At 39.3% G+C, this 16,317-nt stretch overlaps 1 protein-coding gene across 1 annotated transcript; it reads right to left on the bottom strand.

The window, feature by feature from the left end:
• Positions 1 to 421: 421 nt before the first annotated feature.
• On the bottom strand, positions 422 to 15,662 carry LOC117298489 (ecto-NOX disulfide-thiol exchanger 2-like). The gene is made up of 15 exons (XM_033781768.1): positions 15,544 to 15,662; positions 14,363 to 14,571; positions 13,244 to 13,357; positions 12,697 to 12,936; positions 12,051 to 12,260; positions 10,925 to 11,152; positions 10,207 to 10,318; positions 9,197 to 9,297; positions 7,428 to 7,534; positions 5,035 to 5,266; positions 4,181 to 4,377; positions 3,614 to 3,670; positions 2,915 to 3,011; positions 1,560 to 1,667; positions 422 to 1,153 (listed from the first exon to the last, which is right to left on the bottom strand). The coding sequence occupies exons 2-15, from the start codon at positions 14,451 to 14,453 to the stop codon at positions 1,026 to 1,028; spliced, it is 2,022 nt and encodes a 673-aa protein (XP_033637659.1). The 5' UTR covers positions 14,454 to 14,571; positions 15,544 to 15,662; the 3' UTR covers positions 422 to 1,025.
• Between the last annotated feature and the right edge of the window lie 655 nt (positions 15,663 to 16,317).

Genomic DNA, 16,317 nt, shown 5'->3' with positions numbered 1-16,317 from the left:
TTGGCAAAAATTTGATACTGGACTTGCCTCCTATGATTCTTTTTCTATTATTACCCAACTTTTCAGATGTAAACATTTTGACAAATTTAGCTGAAATCATGGGTAAAGTAAAAAATAAAGACTCAGAAGCACAAAGCAGAAATGTAGATTATTAACAACTTTATAACTGAATGTTCATCACACTATGTTGAATGATTAAAAAAAAAAAAAAACATAAACGATATTAAAGTAAGAACTAAGAATATTTTCACTTCTTGGTTTAAAAGCTGGATTTTTGTGGATGAAACATACATGTACACCAATCATGACTCTTGAGTAGCTTACTACAACAATTTCATGTCCACCAACAGGAACAGTTCAATCTGTGAATCCCTCAGAAGTTATTCATCACCTTGTCCTCTGAGAGTATAAAAAGCAAACATCTTTGTTTATCAGTGGGTTTTCCAGTAGTTAGGCGCTTACGTTTGTGTGTTCAACAGGAAATCCAGTAGCTCAGCAGTTATTTGTTTTAAGACTAAAGAGCAAGTCACACTCCGGCGATATCAAAAATGATATTGATAACGATGCAAAGAGAAAACATTCTATTGGTTGAATGGCTCCACGCAGAATACGCCCACGCTTATTCAACCAATAGAGGGCATGCATTTTTTAACAATATCGTTTTGGTTCTCATTATCGAGGCCTGTGTGACCGGGCCTTAAGACAGTATCGTTTTCTCCATCAGGAGCAGTTCAACCTGTTTTTAGACCCATTATACTCTTCGCTCTTCATGTTTCAAACATCACCACCAACCCTTTTTTTGTACATATTTCTGCATTTGCCGACACGTCATGCCTTTTTCACTTGGACTCATGCCCAACACAGACTTCACTTCTCCAGAAGGAAGAAATAATAACACATTTCTCCGCAGCAATACTCCAAGGCACATCTTCATCCTTTAAAAGTAAAGTTCCCCAGTTCAACAGCAACTTAATTGCCGGCAAAAATAGCCCTCCGTTAGTCTTAAAGATTTGATCCAGCGATGATCAGTTCCAGGCACTTGGTGATTGTTCCATGCATGTTGTGTAGCCAATAAACTGCCATCGTTTCTCAAGCGTTGCGCCAACACCGAATAACTCTTGCTTGAACATCTTTGGAAACTTGCTTAATAAACCTGCAGGGAAGTTAATACAAAATTAAACATAATGTTAAATGTACTTTATATTTGTATATATGTGGCGTGTCGTGGCCTAGCAGTTAAGAGCACCGGATTCAAGCTCTGGTGTGAGAGTGTTGGTTCGAGTCCTGGTCGTGACACTTGTGTCCTTAAGCGAGACACTTAACCATGATTGCTTTATAAAGTTGGGGAGGTAGTGCTTTCTGCTCTACCAGCCAGGCTTCTGATTGATGATACCCAAGCCTACATCTGTATTACTTCAGAGGGAGCCGTTTCTCACTATACTTTATACTATCAACAGCTCTCCATTGTGTATTACCAAGTAAGTTTTTAAGCTAACAATTATTTTGAGTAATTACCAATAGTGTCCACTGCCTTTAAGAAGCAGAGCTTCAATAATTACCTTCTATTTGTTGTGGTGAGACACTGAAGCTGAGACGTTGAAGATAAGACCAAAGATATTCCACTGAAGCTCCGAATGGATGAACATGGAGGAATGTACTGATGCAACCTAGAAGACGTTACAAATATAGATACAAAATAAAATGCATTGGTTTTTGAAAACGTACTTTCATTACTTCCACCAAATGAAAAATCTCCATACAATAATGTGACTATACAATCGTGACATCATTGATTATTTTTTTATCTTGACACAAATTCCACTTGAAGGAATTACGTGTAGGGAATTTGACATAATTTGTTTCCACTTTCATCTGAGCTCTATCTATTCGAAATCGAATGGATCACAAAACTGAATTTGACCTATTGAGCCCCTCTTTAACAATCCCAACAATATTAAAAGCACCCCTTAAAGGCAGTGGACACTATTGGTAATTGTCAAAGACTAGCCTAGAATAACAAACCTGTGAAATTTTTTGCTCAATCGGTCATCGAACTTGCGAGATAATAATGAAAGAAAAAAACACCCTTGTCACACGAAGTTGTGTGCATTTAGATGGTTGATTTCGAGACCTAAATCTGAGGTCTCGAAATCAAATTCGTAGAAAATTACTTCTTTCTCGAATAATATGGCACTTCAGAGGGAGCCGTTTCTCACAATGTTTTATACCATCAACCTCTCCCCATTACTCGTCACCAAGAAAGGCCTTATGCTACTAATTATTTTGAGTAATTACCAATAGTGTCCACTGCCTTTAATAAGACTTTTTGAGGTATGGCAGACGTGATAGGAGTGTATTGTTTGGTTTGGGTGTATACACACAAATTTACCCAAACCTTATGGTGTTGTCACATTGTGTCCGCCAAATCTCAAAAAGGCTTTTTGGACCATGGTTCCTTTCTCAGAGTCATACTGGACCCAATTTCATAGAGCTGCTTAAATACAAAATATTGCTGAACAAATTGTTGCTAAGCAGAATTGAAAAGGATACCAGTCACAAATTGTACATTGGCTGGTAGCCTTTTTTCTGGTAAGCACAATTTGGTTGTGATTGGCTACTCTTTCTGCTTAAGAAGCTCTATGCAATTACCCCCGGGGTCCAATTTCATAGAGCTGCTTAAGCACAAAATTTTGCTTAAGCAAAAAAATCCTTGCTTAGTAAAATCAGATTACCGGCCAAGACTCCACTCAATTGTTATGCTAAGTAAACAACAGCTAAATACCAGTTACAAGCAATGTATATGGCATGACATTTTTTCCAGTAACATGTGTAAAAAAAGGGAGCTAGTTTAGTGCTTAAGCAAATTTTTTGCTTAAGCAGCTCTATGAAATTGGCCCCAGGTGTTAAGTCTTACCAACAAGCATAGCATCTTTCTCGATGAGTTGAGGGACTTCAGTCGATGTGATGTCACTCTTACTACAACTGGCCTCTTTAGTCTCCGAATCTGACTTCTACATTAATGTAAAAAAAAAAAAATTCACTTCAAAATCTCGAACACTAGAACTTTCTGGGTAATATCGTCATGTTAGTGTAACAACATTGTATCGTCTAAAATAACATGTGAGAAACTAAATGCTGCAAATTGCTCACCAACCAAAAAGGAACTATGGTATATATGCAAAAAAATGAGTTAGTGGACTGAAGTTTCGACCCTAGCAGAGCCTTCCTTAAAGCCTTCAAGAGGAAGACAGGCTAGGGTCGAAACATCAGGCCATTAAAATAAAATTTACGTAATGAGGTAGCTTCAGAGCTTCATATCTTTCTTCAAATAGCCTGGATGTACACACACAAATCAAGAAACAAAATTGTTTGAATGGAGCATTTTCATCCGAGATAAAACGTTTGTTGCAGAATTGAGATATGTCTTTGAACTCACACAACGATATGTTATTTAAAAGAAAGTTATACTTTCTGCTCAGGACTTCGTTGACTCCTTGGAATTCCTTTAATTTTGAAAACATGCGCTTGGAAATAAGTCAAGATTCTACGATTACTTTTTAGCATAAAAAAAAAATCTGCAAATCTCTAGGTGTGACACAATTTTTTAACTCACCTCTGATTTCTTGGTTTCGTCGTCTTTCTTCAATTTATTCTTGGCTTCCATTAGTTGCTGAAAATCAACAAAAACAGAAGTCAAGTAAAAAAATCAATTACTTCTTTCTCGGAAAAACTATGTTACTTCAGAGGGAGCCGTTTCTCACAATCTAATAATAATAATAATAATAAGACTTGTAATGCGCACATATCCACCCTGCTGGGTGTTCAAGGCGCAGTAAAACCAAAAACAAAACACAACACAAAGAAAAACAGACACAACAAAATTAGTCATTGAAAACCTGTGACATAAGATAAGTTTTGAAAAGAGACTTGAATTTTGCGGTACAAACACAAGATCGAAGATTAAGTGGTAGAGAGTTCCAGATGCGTGGCGCGGCTGAAGAAAAATTGTTACTCATTACCAAGTAAGGTTTTATGCTAATAATTATTTTGAGTAATCACCAATAGTGCCACTGCCATTAATACATTTTTCAGGCTATTTAAACACCATTTTGCTGAGTTTTCCCAAAGGCAAAAAACATTCGGATATCAGACTATGGTAGAAAGACTATCATGCCTTTACCTGTTGCATTCCTAGGAGTGCATGCTGCAGCGCCTTGATTTGCGTCTCCTTCTCGTCAGCGTATTGAACCTTCTCTGTCTTCAAAAGATCCACCTCGTTACGGTACGCCTCCAGCTGACATCGGAGAATCTCTGCCTCTTCTTTACTCACATTGTCTGGCTTCAAAGGAGGAGCTGAAGAAGGAGCTGAAGAAGGACCTGAGAAGGAAATGATCAAGAAGACACCATTACATGGTGAACGGTACACAAAAACCAACATCAACTCAGACTGGTCCCCTGACTTCATCAGCAAGGATAAAGACATGCACTGGTCTTACAAGCCCAATGATTTCATTGGGTAAAAGTTTTTGTACTATCCAACGATAGAGGGTGCACCATTGCCTGTCTCGGAGTGACTGAGCATGTTTACAAATCTTTGATGCAGATATATCTTCGGCACGCAGTTCGAGGGGGGAGGTAGGGATAATTACTGCGGCGGTCCCCCCACCGTCACCACCCCTCGGAAAACAAGATAAGATTCAGGGGAAAAAACAATAACCCTAACAACGACAACAACAACAACAACAACATCAACAACAACAAAGCAAAAGCAAATATTTACAGAAACTGACAAACATCATATGTTTATGTTTTTCATATTAGGATATCGACAACCATATATTAACAAAACGAACGTGGCCAGTCAAGACTATCCTCCTACTTACGAGTTGACTGACCCCGGTTTGAATCTTGCTTCAGAACAGTTCCTTGCATGTTGATTGGGTCAAACAGTTGGAGGGTTGACTGTGTGCTGTGTAGATGAATTCACCCCATGACATTACATTACTAAATGTAGGAATCAAATGCAAAACATACCTGGAGTGTCTTCAAGATCAACATCCACTGTCTCAGGAGGTGGTGGAGGAGGAGCTGGTTCTAGTTCAATCTTCATCCTCTTCCATGATTCTACTTCTTGAGACCGCGTCTTATTGACGTTAGTCTGATCCACTTTGATGATTGAAACCTCTTCCTCTTCGTCCGATACATCCATATCTGCCTCTCCCTTCTCGGTCAGTCCCAACTCGGCTTGGATCGTTGTACATAACTCCTGCAGATGAGAAATTAGAATTAGTTTTCGCAAACTGCTTACCAACCAAAAGGACCTATGGTATAAACGCAACAGAAATAGTAAATGGCTTGATGTTTTGACCCTACTAGCAGAGTCCTTTTTGAAGGTTGGAGAAAAAGAAAAACAAAAAGAAAAACAAAAACTCTTTGGATCTGTGTTAAAGGCAGTGGACACTATTGGTAATAACCCAAAACAATTATTGGCATAAAACCCTTCTTTGTGACGCGTAATGGAGAGAGGTTGATGGTATAAAACATTGTGAGAAACGGCTCCCTCTGAAGTGCCATAGTTATTGATTCCATGAATTTGATTTTGAGACCTCAGATTTAGAACTTGAGGTCTTGAAATCAACCATCTAAACGCACACAACTTCGTGTGACAAGGTTTATTTTTCTTTCATTATTATCTCGCAATTTCGATGACCGATTGAGCTCAAATTTTCACAGGTTTGTTATTTTATGCATATGTTGAGATACACCAACTGTGAAGTCTAGTCTTTGACAATTACCAATGGCAATAGTGTCCCCTGCCTTTAAATGTTTGAAAGTCCTAAATGTATTTTGATCCACTGTAAGAAATTTTGTTGTTTGCCTTTGAGAAAGACTTTGCTAGAGTCGAAATGTCAGGCCATTAGCTATGTTTTGCAACTCCTTTGGCAAGGCGTCCAATTCAGTTTTGTGATCCACTCATTTGCCAATAGATATAGTCCTTATGTAAATGGAGTCTCTATCCTTATGTTAAAATGGTGTAAATAATGCTATTGTTTTTGAAAGTATTTTCATGAGGACTCTTTCTTTTGCAAAATAAGTGAATCACAAAACTCAATTTGACCTCAGAGCCGAGTTGCCCGAGTCCGTTTGGTTCCGAAATTGAAACGAGAGTATTAAAACTTGTAAAAGACAAACAAACTTTGTTACATTCCGTTTCAAATTTGCAGTCGTGGTGGCTGCTATGACCAGTGACCATGAAGATAAATCTTGTAGATTGCTTCTGTAGAGTCAGTAAAATTAAACCTTATACAATATTATTTAGGTTCTTTGGTGACACTTACTAAAAAAATGCACATTTACCTTATGTTGGCCTCAGAACATTGCATACATTGTTACTTCACAAAATAACTGCTTTTCAGAAATCAAAATGAAAAGCCAGAATTTCTTGAAGCAATGACACAACAAGAACTCGATAAATCATACACTGAGAAAATATTAAAGAGAAAAAAATTCACTTACCTGCATCGTGCATTCAAGCAAACTAAGACAGAAACTAAAATCAGAAGCTCTTTGCCAAAAAACCAAAAACTACAAAATTTTATGTGGAAGTGTCGTGGCCGAGCGGTTAAGAGCACCGAATTCAAACTCTGGTGTTTCTGATCAGCAGAGTGTGGGTTCGAATCCCCAGCCGTGACACTTGTGTCCTTAAGCAAGACACTTAACCAATGCTTCGTCCTTCGGATGGGGCGTAAAGTCGTTGGTCCCATGTGTTGTGTAACGCATGTAAAAGAACCCAGTGCTCTTATCGAAAAGAGAAGGGGTTCGCCCCAGTGTTTCTGGCTATGGCTGCTGTATGCGCCGTAGCACCTTGTAAACCCTTAGAAGGTGCTAAATAATTGGGTCTCATAATTCATCACTACAATAACATATCTTTTTTGAAAGTTTGTATTATACTCAGCGCCTTGAGTACCTTGTTTGGTAGATACGTGCGCTATTGTAAGACTTTGATATTATTATTATGTAAATAAAATAATCGAGTCAGTGCCAAATCATTGCATATCGATTTTGCAAAAAATTATGTCGCATAAAAATAATTTGCTTTGGTGAGATGCAATGGTTTTACCATTTCACTGACACAACGCATTTATTGTATAATTTAAAGTGCAATTTTTAGGTGGCAACTTTGCATAGGAGGACGCCCAACAAGGGAGGTTTGCTCTACAAATGAATTACCTCCCAAAATGAAACGCCACAAGCAGACGCTGCTGCGTGCAAAATCAGTCAAGGGGTCTGTTACATATTAAAGCAAATGAGACAACACTGAATGTCAGTGAACAATGAGGTATCAACATAATGCCTCTTGACTATACTGACCCCTCGTGATGCATGTTGACCCCTGTTGACCCAAGGTGACCCCAAAACCCACTTACCAGTACAGCTTTCTTCCAGCTGTCAATATGCTTGCGTTGGGCTTTGCTGAAATGATCTCGAGACGGTTGCTTGGTTGCACGTACAAAGACTTGGTTGATCAGCGAAACTTTACATGGTACGATGACGAGGGGAATGTTAAAAAACAAGAGAATAGACTGAGTAGTTTGGGCGGGGGAGGTGGAAGGAAGTTCGACAGCGCCCAAATTCATGGCTCTGCTTACCAGAAGCAAGGAATTTTGTGCTTACATCGAGTGTATTTAACGATTTAGCAGGGAATTTTTGCTTGTGCGCGTTTGACTCCACGTTACTAGGTATTCTACGCTTTACACAGCAAGCACAGAAAGCGGAGAATGGTGATTGTAAGCGCAGAATTCAGCGGTAAGCTGAGCCATAAAATTGAGCCCTGGTCACCTCACGGGCGTCCTACTGTGGTCATCTACAGCTGGTGTTCGCTCGTTGAAAACATCTTGGAAAATTGTCGCCTGTTTTGTTTCGTTTAACATTCAACCTGTACTTGCAGTGAATCTTTCTGTAGACAATCTCAAGTTTACACTCTGAAAGACTAAGCACTTCTTTTTAACAATCGTGTTTAAAACCCAGATCACCGTGTCTGATTTCAACAGCGAAAATGAAAAAAATACAGTGCTTTAATTACAACTTTGTTTTTATTTAAAGGCAGTGGACACTATTGGTAATCACTCAAATTAATTATTAGCATAAAACCTTTCTTGGTGACCAGTAATGGGGAGAGGTTGAAGGTATAAAACATTGTGAGAAATGGCTCCCTCTGAAGTGCCATAGTTTTCGAGAGAGAAGTAATTTTCCACGAATTTGATTTTGAGACCTCAAGTTTAGAACTTGAGGTCTCGAAATCAACTATCTAAACGCACACAACTTATTATTATCTCGGAAGTTCGATGACCGATTGAGCTAAAATTTTCACAGGTTTGTTATTTTATGCAAATATTGAGATACAACAAGTGAGAAGACTGGTCTTTGACAATTACCAATAGTGTCCACTGGCTTTAATGAGTAAATAGAACAAATTCTTTGACTGGGTGCAGGGACAGGCTATTTGCTACTCCTAACACTAAAAGAAAATATGTATACATACACTGCACATGAGATTCCCTGGCACAAATTGTTTGAATTTCTTATGCAACTATTGGAAAGCTGTTTCACATTACCAAGAATCAAATCTAAGATCAGCACAAAAAGTCACAAAATACAATCAAATCTTGCTTACCAGGTTAAGGTTACCAACCAAAACACCATATCACATGTACCATCTGTGATCGGTACCTTACTTTTGCTAAGCAGAAAGCCGTCAAGCAAAATTGTATGTTTAAGAAGCTCTATGGCTTTGGACACTGTACTCATCATTTGTTTTGTCAGACAGTAGACGTCATGACAATGACAATGAAAACACGTAGAAATGAGGTATGTGCAATGTCATTTTTGCCATACACACGTGTCACGTGATAGACGTGATGATCATTTTGCCATACACGCGTGTTACGTGTTGCGATAACCCGCGTCCACAGACAACACAGAGGGCGGTCAAGCTCAGCGTTCTCCGGGTTCTATTTCTATGGCTAACTCTCAAACTATTTTGAAGTTCAGAAAAAAATGTGTTGCCGTTTTATCCTCTTGACCAAAGAACCGTCCTGTGGCCACCCAAACCAGCTCTGGACAACACGGCTCGGTCAATATTCAATATTAAAGACGGATTCTAAGACGAGACCAAGATCTGAGTAAATCCACTTACCTTGAGAATAGATGTCACCGGTTTGTTTGTTAGCCATTTCCGTCATCGCTTTGATCTGGTCGTCAAGTCGTTGCTTCTCCGTCGATAAACGCCTAGTCTGACTGTTAAAGGAGCAGACATTTTTGACATACAAACAAAGGAGCTCAGAAAACTTTCTCTGAGTTTTATACTTGCCTCTTTCCATCCATTGGAGAACATTGGAGATAAATTCTGTGCTTTTTATGGACTTGATTTGGGGTCCAGGGATGGATTTCACAAAGAGTTAAGACTCGTCTTCTCTCGAGTTAGGACGAGTTACCAGCCTTAAGTTTTTAATATCTCCTAGGACTAGTCTTACTAACTCTATGTGAAACCAAACCCCGCGACCGACTTCATGGAGCACAAAAAGTAGCTACGCACAATACAATTTTGCTTACTACAATGACACATGTTCAATTTGTGACTGGAATCTTTAATACTTATATCAGCTTAGCAGAAAATTGTTTGGCCATACTTGCTGCTGAACAAGATTAAACTGACGATCAAGAAACATTTTCTTAATTACTTAAAACATCTCCACTCTTACATGTAGTTGTTACTTTACTTTTCTCGAGAGGATTTTGAAGACGAAGCAACACACAAGAGGACATTAGAAGAAACCGCTAGCCCAATAAAAACGACCTTGTCTCACAAACTCCTCCAACTCTCTTCAATATCTTTGTACTAAGACAAATAATCAGCAGCTGGACGGTTAGGACAAAATCCCCAAAACTCAAAGACATTGATGAAGCATACAAGTTCCAGAACATTTCTGACCAACTAGTCCAAACCATGCCTACAACGCCCTCTATGTCCACCAAGAAAGGGTATAAAAGGCAGTTGAGCATTGGATATGGTCAGCAGTCTGAAGAAGCTCCTAGCTTAGGAGTGAAACAGATCTAACTAAAATAACAAGTAACATCTACATTGTTTTTGGATTTGAAAAAAAACGAACCTCTTAATCCACAAAATTTTAATTAATGAAGATTTACCTGAATGCCGTTTTGATGAGTGTGAAGAAACTGTTGGCCGTTTGCTTCCTACAATCTCCTCGATCCAGCCAGTTGATTAAGATGGATAGCGCACCCGAGAAAGTCTCCTCTCCTGAGATAATAATAATTTAAATCAAAAAAATATTGGCTCCTTTTTATATAGAGCTCATAGCGACACCCAGTGACACTCAAGGCACTCCAACATTCAGTATTTTTATGCAAGGTATGTGGGGCTACGTTATGAGACCTACTTCTTTTACAACGCACCATGTCATGTTTTACCAGAAACACTGGGGAAAAACCCTTCTCTGATCGATAAGTGCACTTGGTTTTTCTTTTGTGCAGTTCACAACCTACCGGACCGACGGCTTTACGTCCCTCTGGAAAGATGAAGCATCATGGTTATTAAGTGTCTTGCTTAAGGGCACAGGTGTCATGACTGGGACTTGAAACCACACTTTGCTGATCGGAAATACCAGAGTTTGAATCTGACCGCTCCTAACCGCTAGGTCTCTCCAGGGTAAAGAAGAAATCAATAAATAAATAAAATAAATAATACCTTGTGAGTTTATCAGTGAGTTTTTGTGCCTCGTGATCCGAGTGTCTGGATGCGTGTAGAGGTTAACGTACCATTCCCTAACCACGAATGGTGTGCACCTCAGGCATAATCCTATCTCTTTCAGGGGAAGTTTGAAACATGACATCATCATTTTCTTACCTTTGAGTTTATCGGTGAGTTTCTGCGCCTCATGATCCGAGTGTCTGGATAGCTTCATACTCTTCTCTTCTTCTCTCCGTGCAAGTCTCGCCTCCTCTCGTCTCAATCTCTCCTCATGGTCCTGTCTCCTTGAGTATTCTTCCTCATCATCTCTCGACTCTGAGTAATCGACGCGAAGAACTCCCGAGTACCTTGGGCTGCTGTTGTCTTCAACTCGCATTCTGTAACCTGTAGGTTTATCAGAGCATAGTGATCGAAACGTCGAGTTGAAACCAACGGTTCTTTTCAGAACCATCCCGACTCAATAGAGATTATCCTTACATGGTGTTATTGCAAACTTTACTTTATCGTATTTCCACAATGCAAAGTTTCAAATCCCTGCATAATTTATCGAGATGACAAAGTCAAGCAGGCCTAATACTTAACAAGGCAACCATGGTGCCTCCATGCCACCTGGTCAATAGCCTTTTTGAGGTATGGCGGACACTATAGGAGTGCTCTGTATGGTTTGGTGTATACAGACAGATTTTCCAAACCCAATAGTGTCATATGAATGTGTTCACCATATTTCAAAATGGCTAATTGTCTTGGTGCCCTTGAAATGCTCCATTAGAAATTTACAATTTCCTTATAGGGTGCCTTTTACCAAGGAAAAATGCATTGGTTTACTTGCCCTTTCAAAAACGAAGCATACAGGCGTGGTCAAGGTGACTTCACTTTTTCTCATGTAACATTTATCAAAGAAATCCCCACTTTGGTTTCAACTAGTTCTTACTATATAGACCCATTGCACAACGCCGGCGCACATACACACATGTCTCCCGTCCGCCATTTTAGAGGGCAAAGTGTGCACGTGTTTTTGCACCAATGCTCGTGTAAACACGTGTACCATACTTTTGTGCATGTTTTGAACCCCCCCAAAATGGCGGAAAGGAGACGCGATGTGCAATTTGCCTATATGCAGAATAACACGCTTCTCCTCAGCAACAATGATTTACCAATAATAGTTTTCTTTTGTCCTTCCCCAAATATTTGGGTCCAGATTGCTCCCCAGTTTTGAAAAATCCTTGGGAGACACCCCGGCGATGAAATAAAACAACTTTGATGTGTAGAATAAGCAACATACCTGAGACTTCAAAAGCCTTATCAACAGAGATCTCGTCTGCGTATTGGATGTGGCAGTAGGCTCGTCTCACAACTCTCAAGAGTTTCTTGATAAGTCCAAAGTTTTCAAATATTTCTTTCACCATTTCATTGGTGCAGAGCGGAGGGAGACCCCCCACAAAGATGGTGCAACAACCAACCGGTTTCTCTCGTGACGCTAACTGCGGTCTCCCTTTTGAAATAAATAATTACAATATTTTTAAAAAAATCTTAGTTTAAATCTTTTATGTACATCATGTCATCTGTTCACCTTGTACATTCCACTGCCTTTCTGGCAGGCAAGATACTACACTGTTCCAGGGCTTGCCTTTAACACTAACCCGGCGAGCATAGTCTAATGAAAGCTGCAACAGGCTAGTAAACACTTCCTCTCAACTGCACAAAAAATAATAGTAATAACCCGTTTTTATGTAGCGCTTTTTACACTCGGAGGGCGTCCCAAAGCGCTTCACAAAGAGTTAAGACTAGTCTTATCTCCAGTTAGGGCGAGTCATGGACTAGCCTTAAGTTTTTAATATCTCCTAAAATGTAACTCTTTGTGAAATCCTCCCCTGGGTCGACAAATTGCTAATTTTGTTTTGATCGCATCAACAATGCTGTTGATTTACCATGGGGAGGTGACGTGAGTGTAAATCCATTGCCACTGAGTATCCTCTGTGTTGGTTCTCTACCCCCTGGAAAGCCACCATCCATAGGTCCAGTAGGGAACTGTCCCGGGCCCGTCTGGTCTCCTGGCATGAAGTCTAATCCGACGGGGAAGTTGCCCATAGCTGGTTCCATACCCCACTGGTTCCCTGTCAGCTGACCCTGCAGGATTCTGAGCATATCTGGTGGAATGCCGTTACCTCCTGTTGGTAAGTTTAAAGCATAAAAGTGACATTTTAAAAAAATAAAAAATTTCAAGTAAGTCATGACAATATTGAATCCATCAAACTCAGGCAAAACCTTCAGATTATGTAAGATTGTTTTTCCCGACGTCATGCAAGATGTGTAACCGGCTTGTTTCTATTTTCTCGTGACCCAGATGGCTGAGTGATCTCAAACTTCTACAGGTTTGTCAGTTTAAGTATAAGGTGAATTACATAAATTTCTCAAACTTTGTTGTTATCAAAAATCACTTTTGTAATTGTTCCTTTAAAAAGTTTTCTCTCTCACCATTATCTTCATTTCTAGCCATATTTTCACCGTCGATGATTCTTGGTTCATTTCTCATTGCTCCAGAGAACTCAAGTGGCTGATCGTTAAACCCTGGTGGCTCCATGAAACCCACTGCAGAAGAAACAACAAGATGACATACTATGGATTTTTTTTCGTTTTAATCTTTTAAAGGAACAGTACAGAATTGGTAAGAAATGAAAGTCGTGAAGATCACACACTTGTAATCTGTCTTTCACTATTCTCTCGTGACCCAGATGGCAGATTGATCTCAAACTTCTACAGGTTTGTCAGTTTGTGTATATGGTGGATTACATAAAGTGCCTACACTGCCAGCAACTGTTTTGTTAGCAAAAACCAATTCTGTAATGTTCGTTTAAGTTCTTAAGTCAGGAATATAGTACTTTCACAACAAGGCTGAAAACTAAAAGGTTCAGCTTGCCAAAGGAAAACATATAATGTTTTTTTTTTTTTTTAATGCAAGTCGCCAGACACACAAGGCCTGAAAGCCACTCCAAGGTGTGGGCTACAATTATTTTTTTCCAGAGGCCGTTGCCACCGACTCCTAAGGCTGAAACAGGGTTACCCCTTTTACAGTCCATACAGATGTAGACTTGGGTATCATCAGTCAGAAACCTGGCTGGTAGAGTAGAAAGCAAAACCTATGCTTATTTGTAGCCCAAGTTCAAGAATGCAATAAAAGTCTGCAATAGTTTCAGCTGAATGAAGTGTCTACTTTTTGTGGGGGAAAACGTGTCAAATTCATCCATGTTTTATAGAAAGATGACAGCAGGAACTAACCGTATAATCAGGGCCCAGTTTCAAATTTCCACATGATTTTCAGGAGAAGCTATAACAGCCGAATACCAGTAACAAGAAATATCAACAAATGGGAATTTTGTTAGTAATCCTGTTTTTATCAAGGAAGAAATTTCATGCTAAGCAAATTTTTGTGCTTAGCAGCTCTATGATTTGGTCCCTGGTCGCAGACAACAGAAATTTCATCTCAGCTTTGGAGTTTCAAATTGTTCAAACAGTACACATTGTTAATGCTAGTCGCACACTTTCATTAAATTACAGGTAACCACTGGTTGCCATGGTGATCAATGCACAACTTACTTAGTTGGTTCATTCTCATCGGCCCCATCCCGCTCATATTTCCTCCCGGGCTGTCGTTGAGAAATTGTCTGTTGGGAAAGTTTCCTGCCATTTTTGGAATCTGAATGCCTTGGCAGTTTGCTTTGAAGAAACTTCTTGTTGTTGTTGTGGATTGAAGACACTGTCTTCTGGAGGATAAAGTACTCTTGCTAACCACTTCCGCTACAGTGCTAGAAAAATTGTGAGAAAAAGACAATTGAAATGGCATTACTCCTGGGGAATTTTTTTTATTTGAAAACTACTTTTCACTTATTCTTTCAAAATAAAAAGTCTTAATTATTCTGTACACGCCTGCCACTTCCATGGGGATTTGTTTGATTTTTGTATTGGATAGTCAAACTTTATAATTATTATACCCCTTTTTTATGTTCTCCTTGAGAAATTGGTAGCCCTGACGCTTAATTTTGAACTCTAATTAAAAGGAAGTTCAAGTGCACATTTTTCACACACTCGTGTTCAAAGGACAATAGCTAGACAGATAGAGTGGCAATGTTTGTTGTGGGTGGGAGGATAAACGCCCAAATCGGAAAACCTACCCAGTCGGGTAGGGACCGGAAATCCAATAATCCACATGAATGAGCATTGTGGTCCGAGAATCGAACAGGGGTCCACAGGAGATAAAGGGCAGGGACAGAATTAAACCTCTTCTTGAATTTGATGGTAGACCAGGAAATAGGCTTATATTATAAATTTGTATTTTGAGTTTAATTAATTTAATAAATTTTAAAATAGTTGAAAGTTCCTGTGCCTCTCCTCTGTTCTAAAGATACATTATGTAGAATTTTCTTGACAGGTAAGGATATTATTTGACATAGATTTAGGGCGGAAAGTGGCATACAGAATTTTACTCAATGTACGAGACGACGACCATCGACCGTCGTTAAGCAGTGGAACGGTAAGTTCCATGGTTTTCCAGTGCATGTACACATACACCACGCGTTTGTACAGTACTTAACAGATGCAGATGCAGATCATGTAGTGCAGCCAGTGTAAAAAAAGAAAAAAGTGTACATGTATGTAGCCTACGTACATCAGTACACAACAATAATTGAATACAATTAAAATACACTTTCATTCAGTAAGTTGGAGAGAAAAAGACTAAGGAGATTACTTTTGCGTGTGAACATTTTCTCAAATCTTACCTCTAACGATGTAGGTAGAATTCCATGCTCTTACTGACTGTAAACAGCGGATCCTTTGTACGATTTTCCACGGTTCGTGTGTGTAGTTTTCAGGCAAAATAAACAGTAAACAACCCTTGGCAAACAAATAGTCAGATCCCATATTGAATATTCAAAGATTCCTATCGTAAAGATTCTAGGTACCAGCTGATCGACTGAGCCGCTTATTGGGCCGGTTTTCCAGCGGTGGATTCAAAGACCGGTCGGCTAGCTGTGTGATACAAGGAAGCTAGAATCGATGCAGTTAAAGGCGGTGAACTTTCTGACTCTCTTTCTAAATATTTTGAACGAATTTATAAAATCATTTTCACTAATCAGTTTATTTTTTATATAACTGAGCAAACTAGAAGGCACAATTGTTTAGATAATTTGGGTGAAAAATGAGTGAGTTGTTAGCGGTGGCGTAGCTAGAGGGCTGGGACAGGAGTCATGTGCCCTCCTAATTTTGCGGATCCCCCCCCCCCCAATAATTTGAACTGTTCACATGGTATAGAACATTTCCAGTGCAAAATGTTTTCAATGTTTTAATTGCGTTTTCCATAAACACAGAGCATGTAAGCCCATTTGTTTTTACACAAATGCCAGAAAGGGCCTAGAAAATGTATAACAATACCAACACGCAAAATTGGGTGAGAGATAGAAAAAGTATGTTCCTTTTGAAAAAAATTAGAGAGAGTGACAAAAGGCACACGGAAAATTGCCCAGAAGTAGTGTCCCTTCTCCCTCGAAAAAAAA

This window comes from Asterias rubens, chromosome 13, assembly GCF_902459465.1.
Source record: "Asterias rubens chromosome 13, eAstRub1.3, whole genome shotgun sequence".
Lineage (NCBI taxonomy): Eukaryota > Metazoa > Echinodermata > Asteroidea > Forcipulatida > Asteriidae > Asterias > Asterias rubens.
Note: the sequence above shows the minus strand (reverse complement) of the source record. Positions and strands in the feature narration are given on the sequence as shown.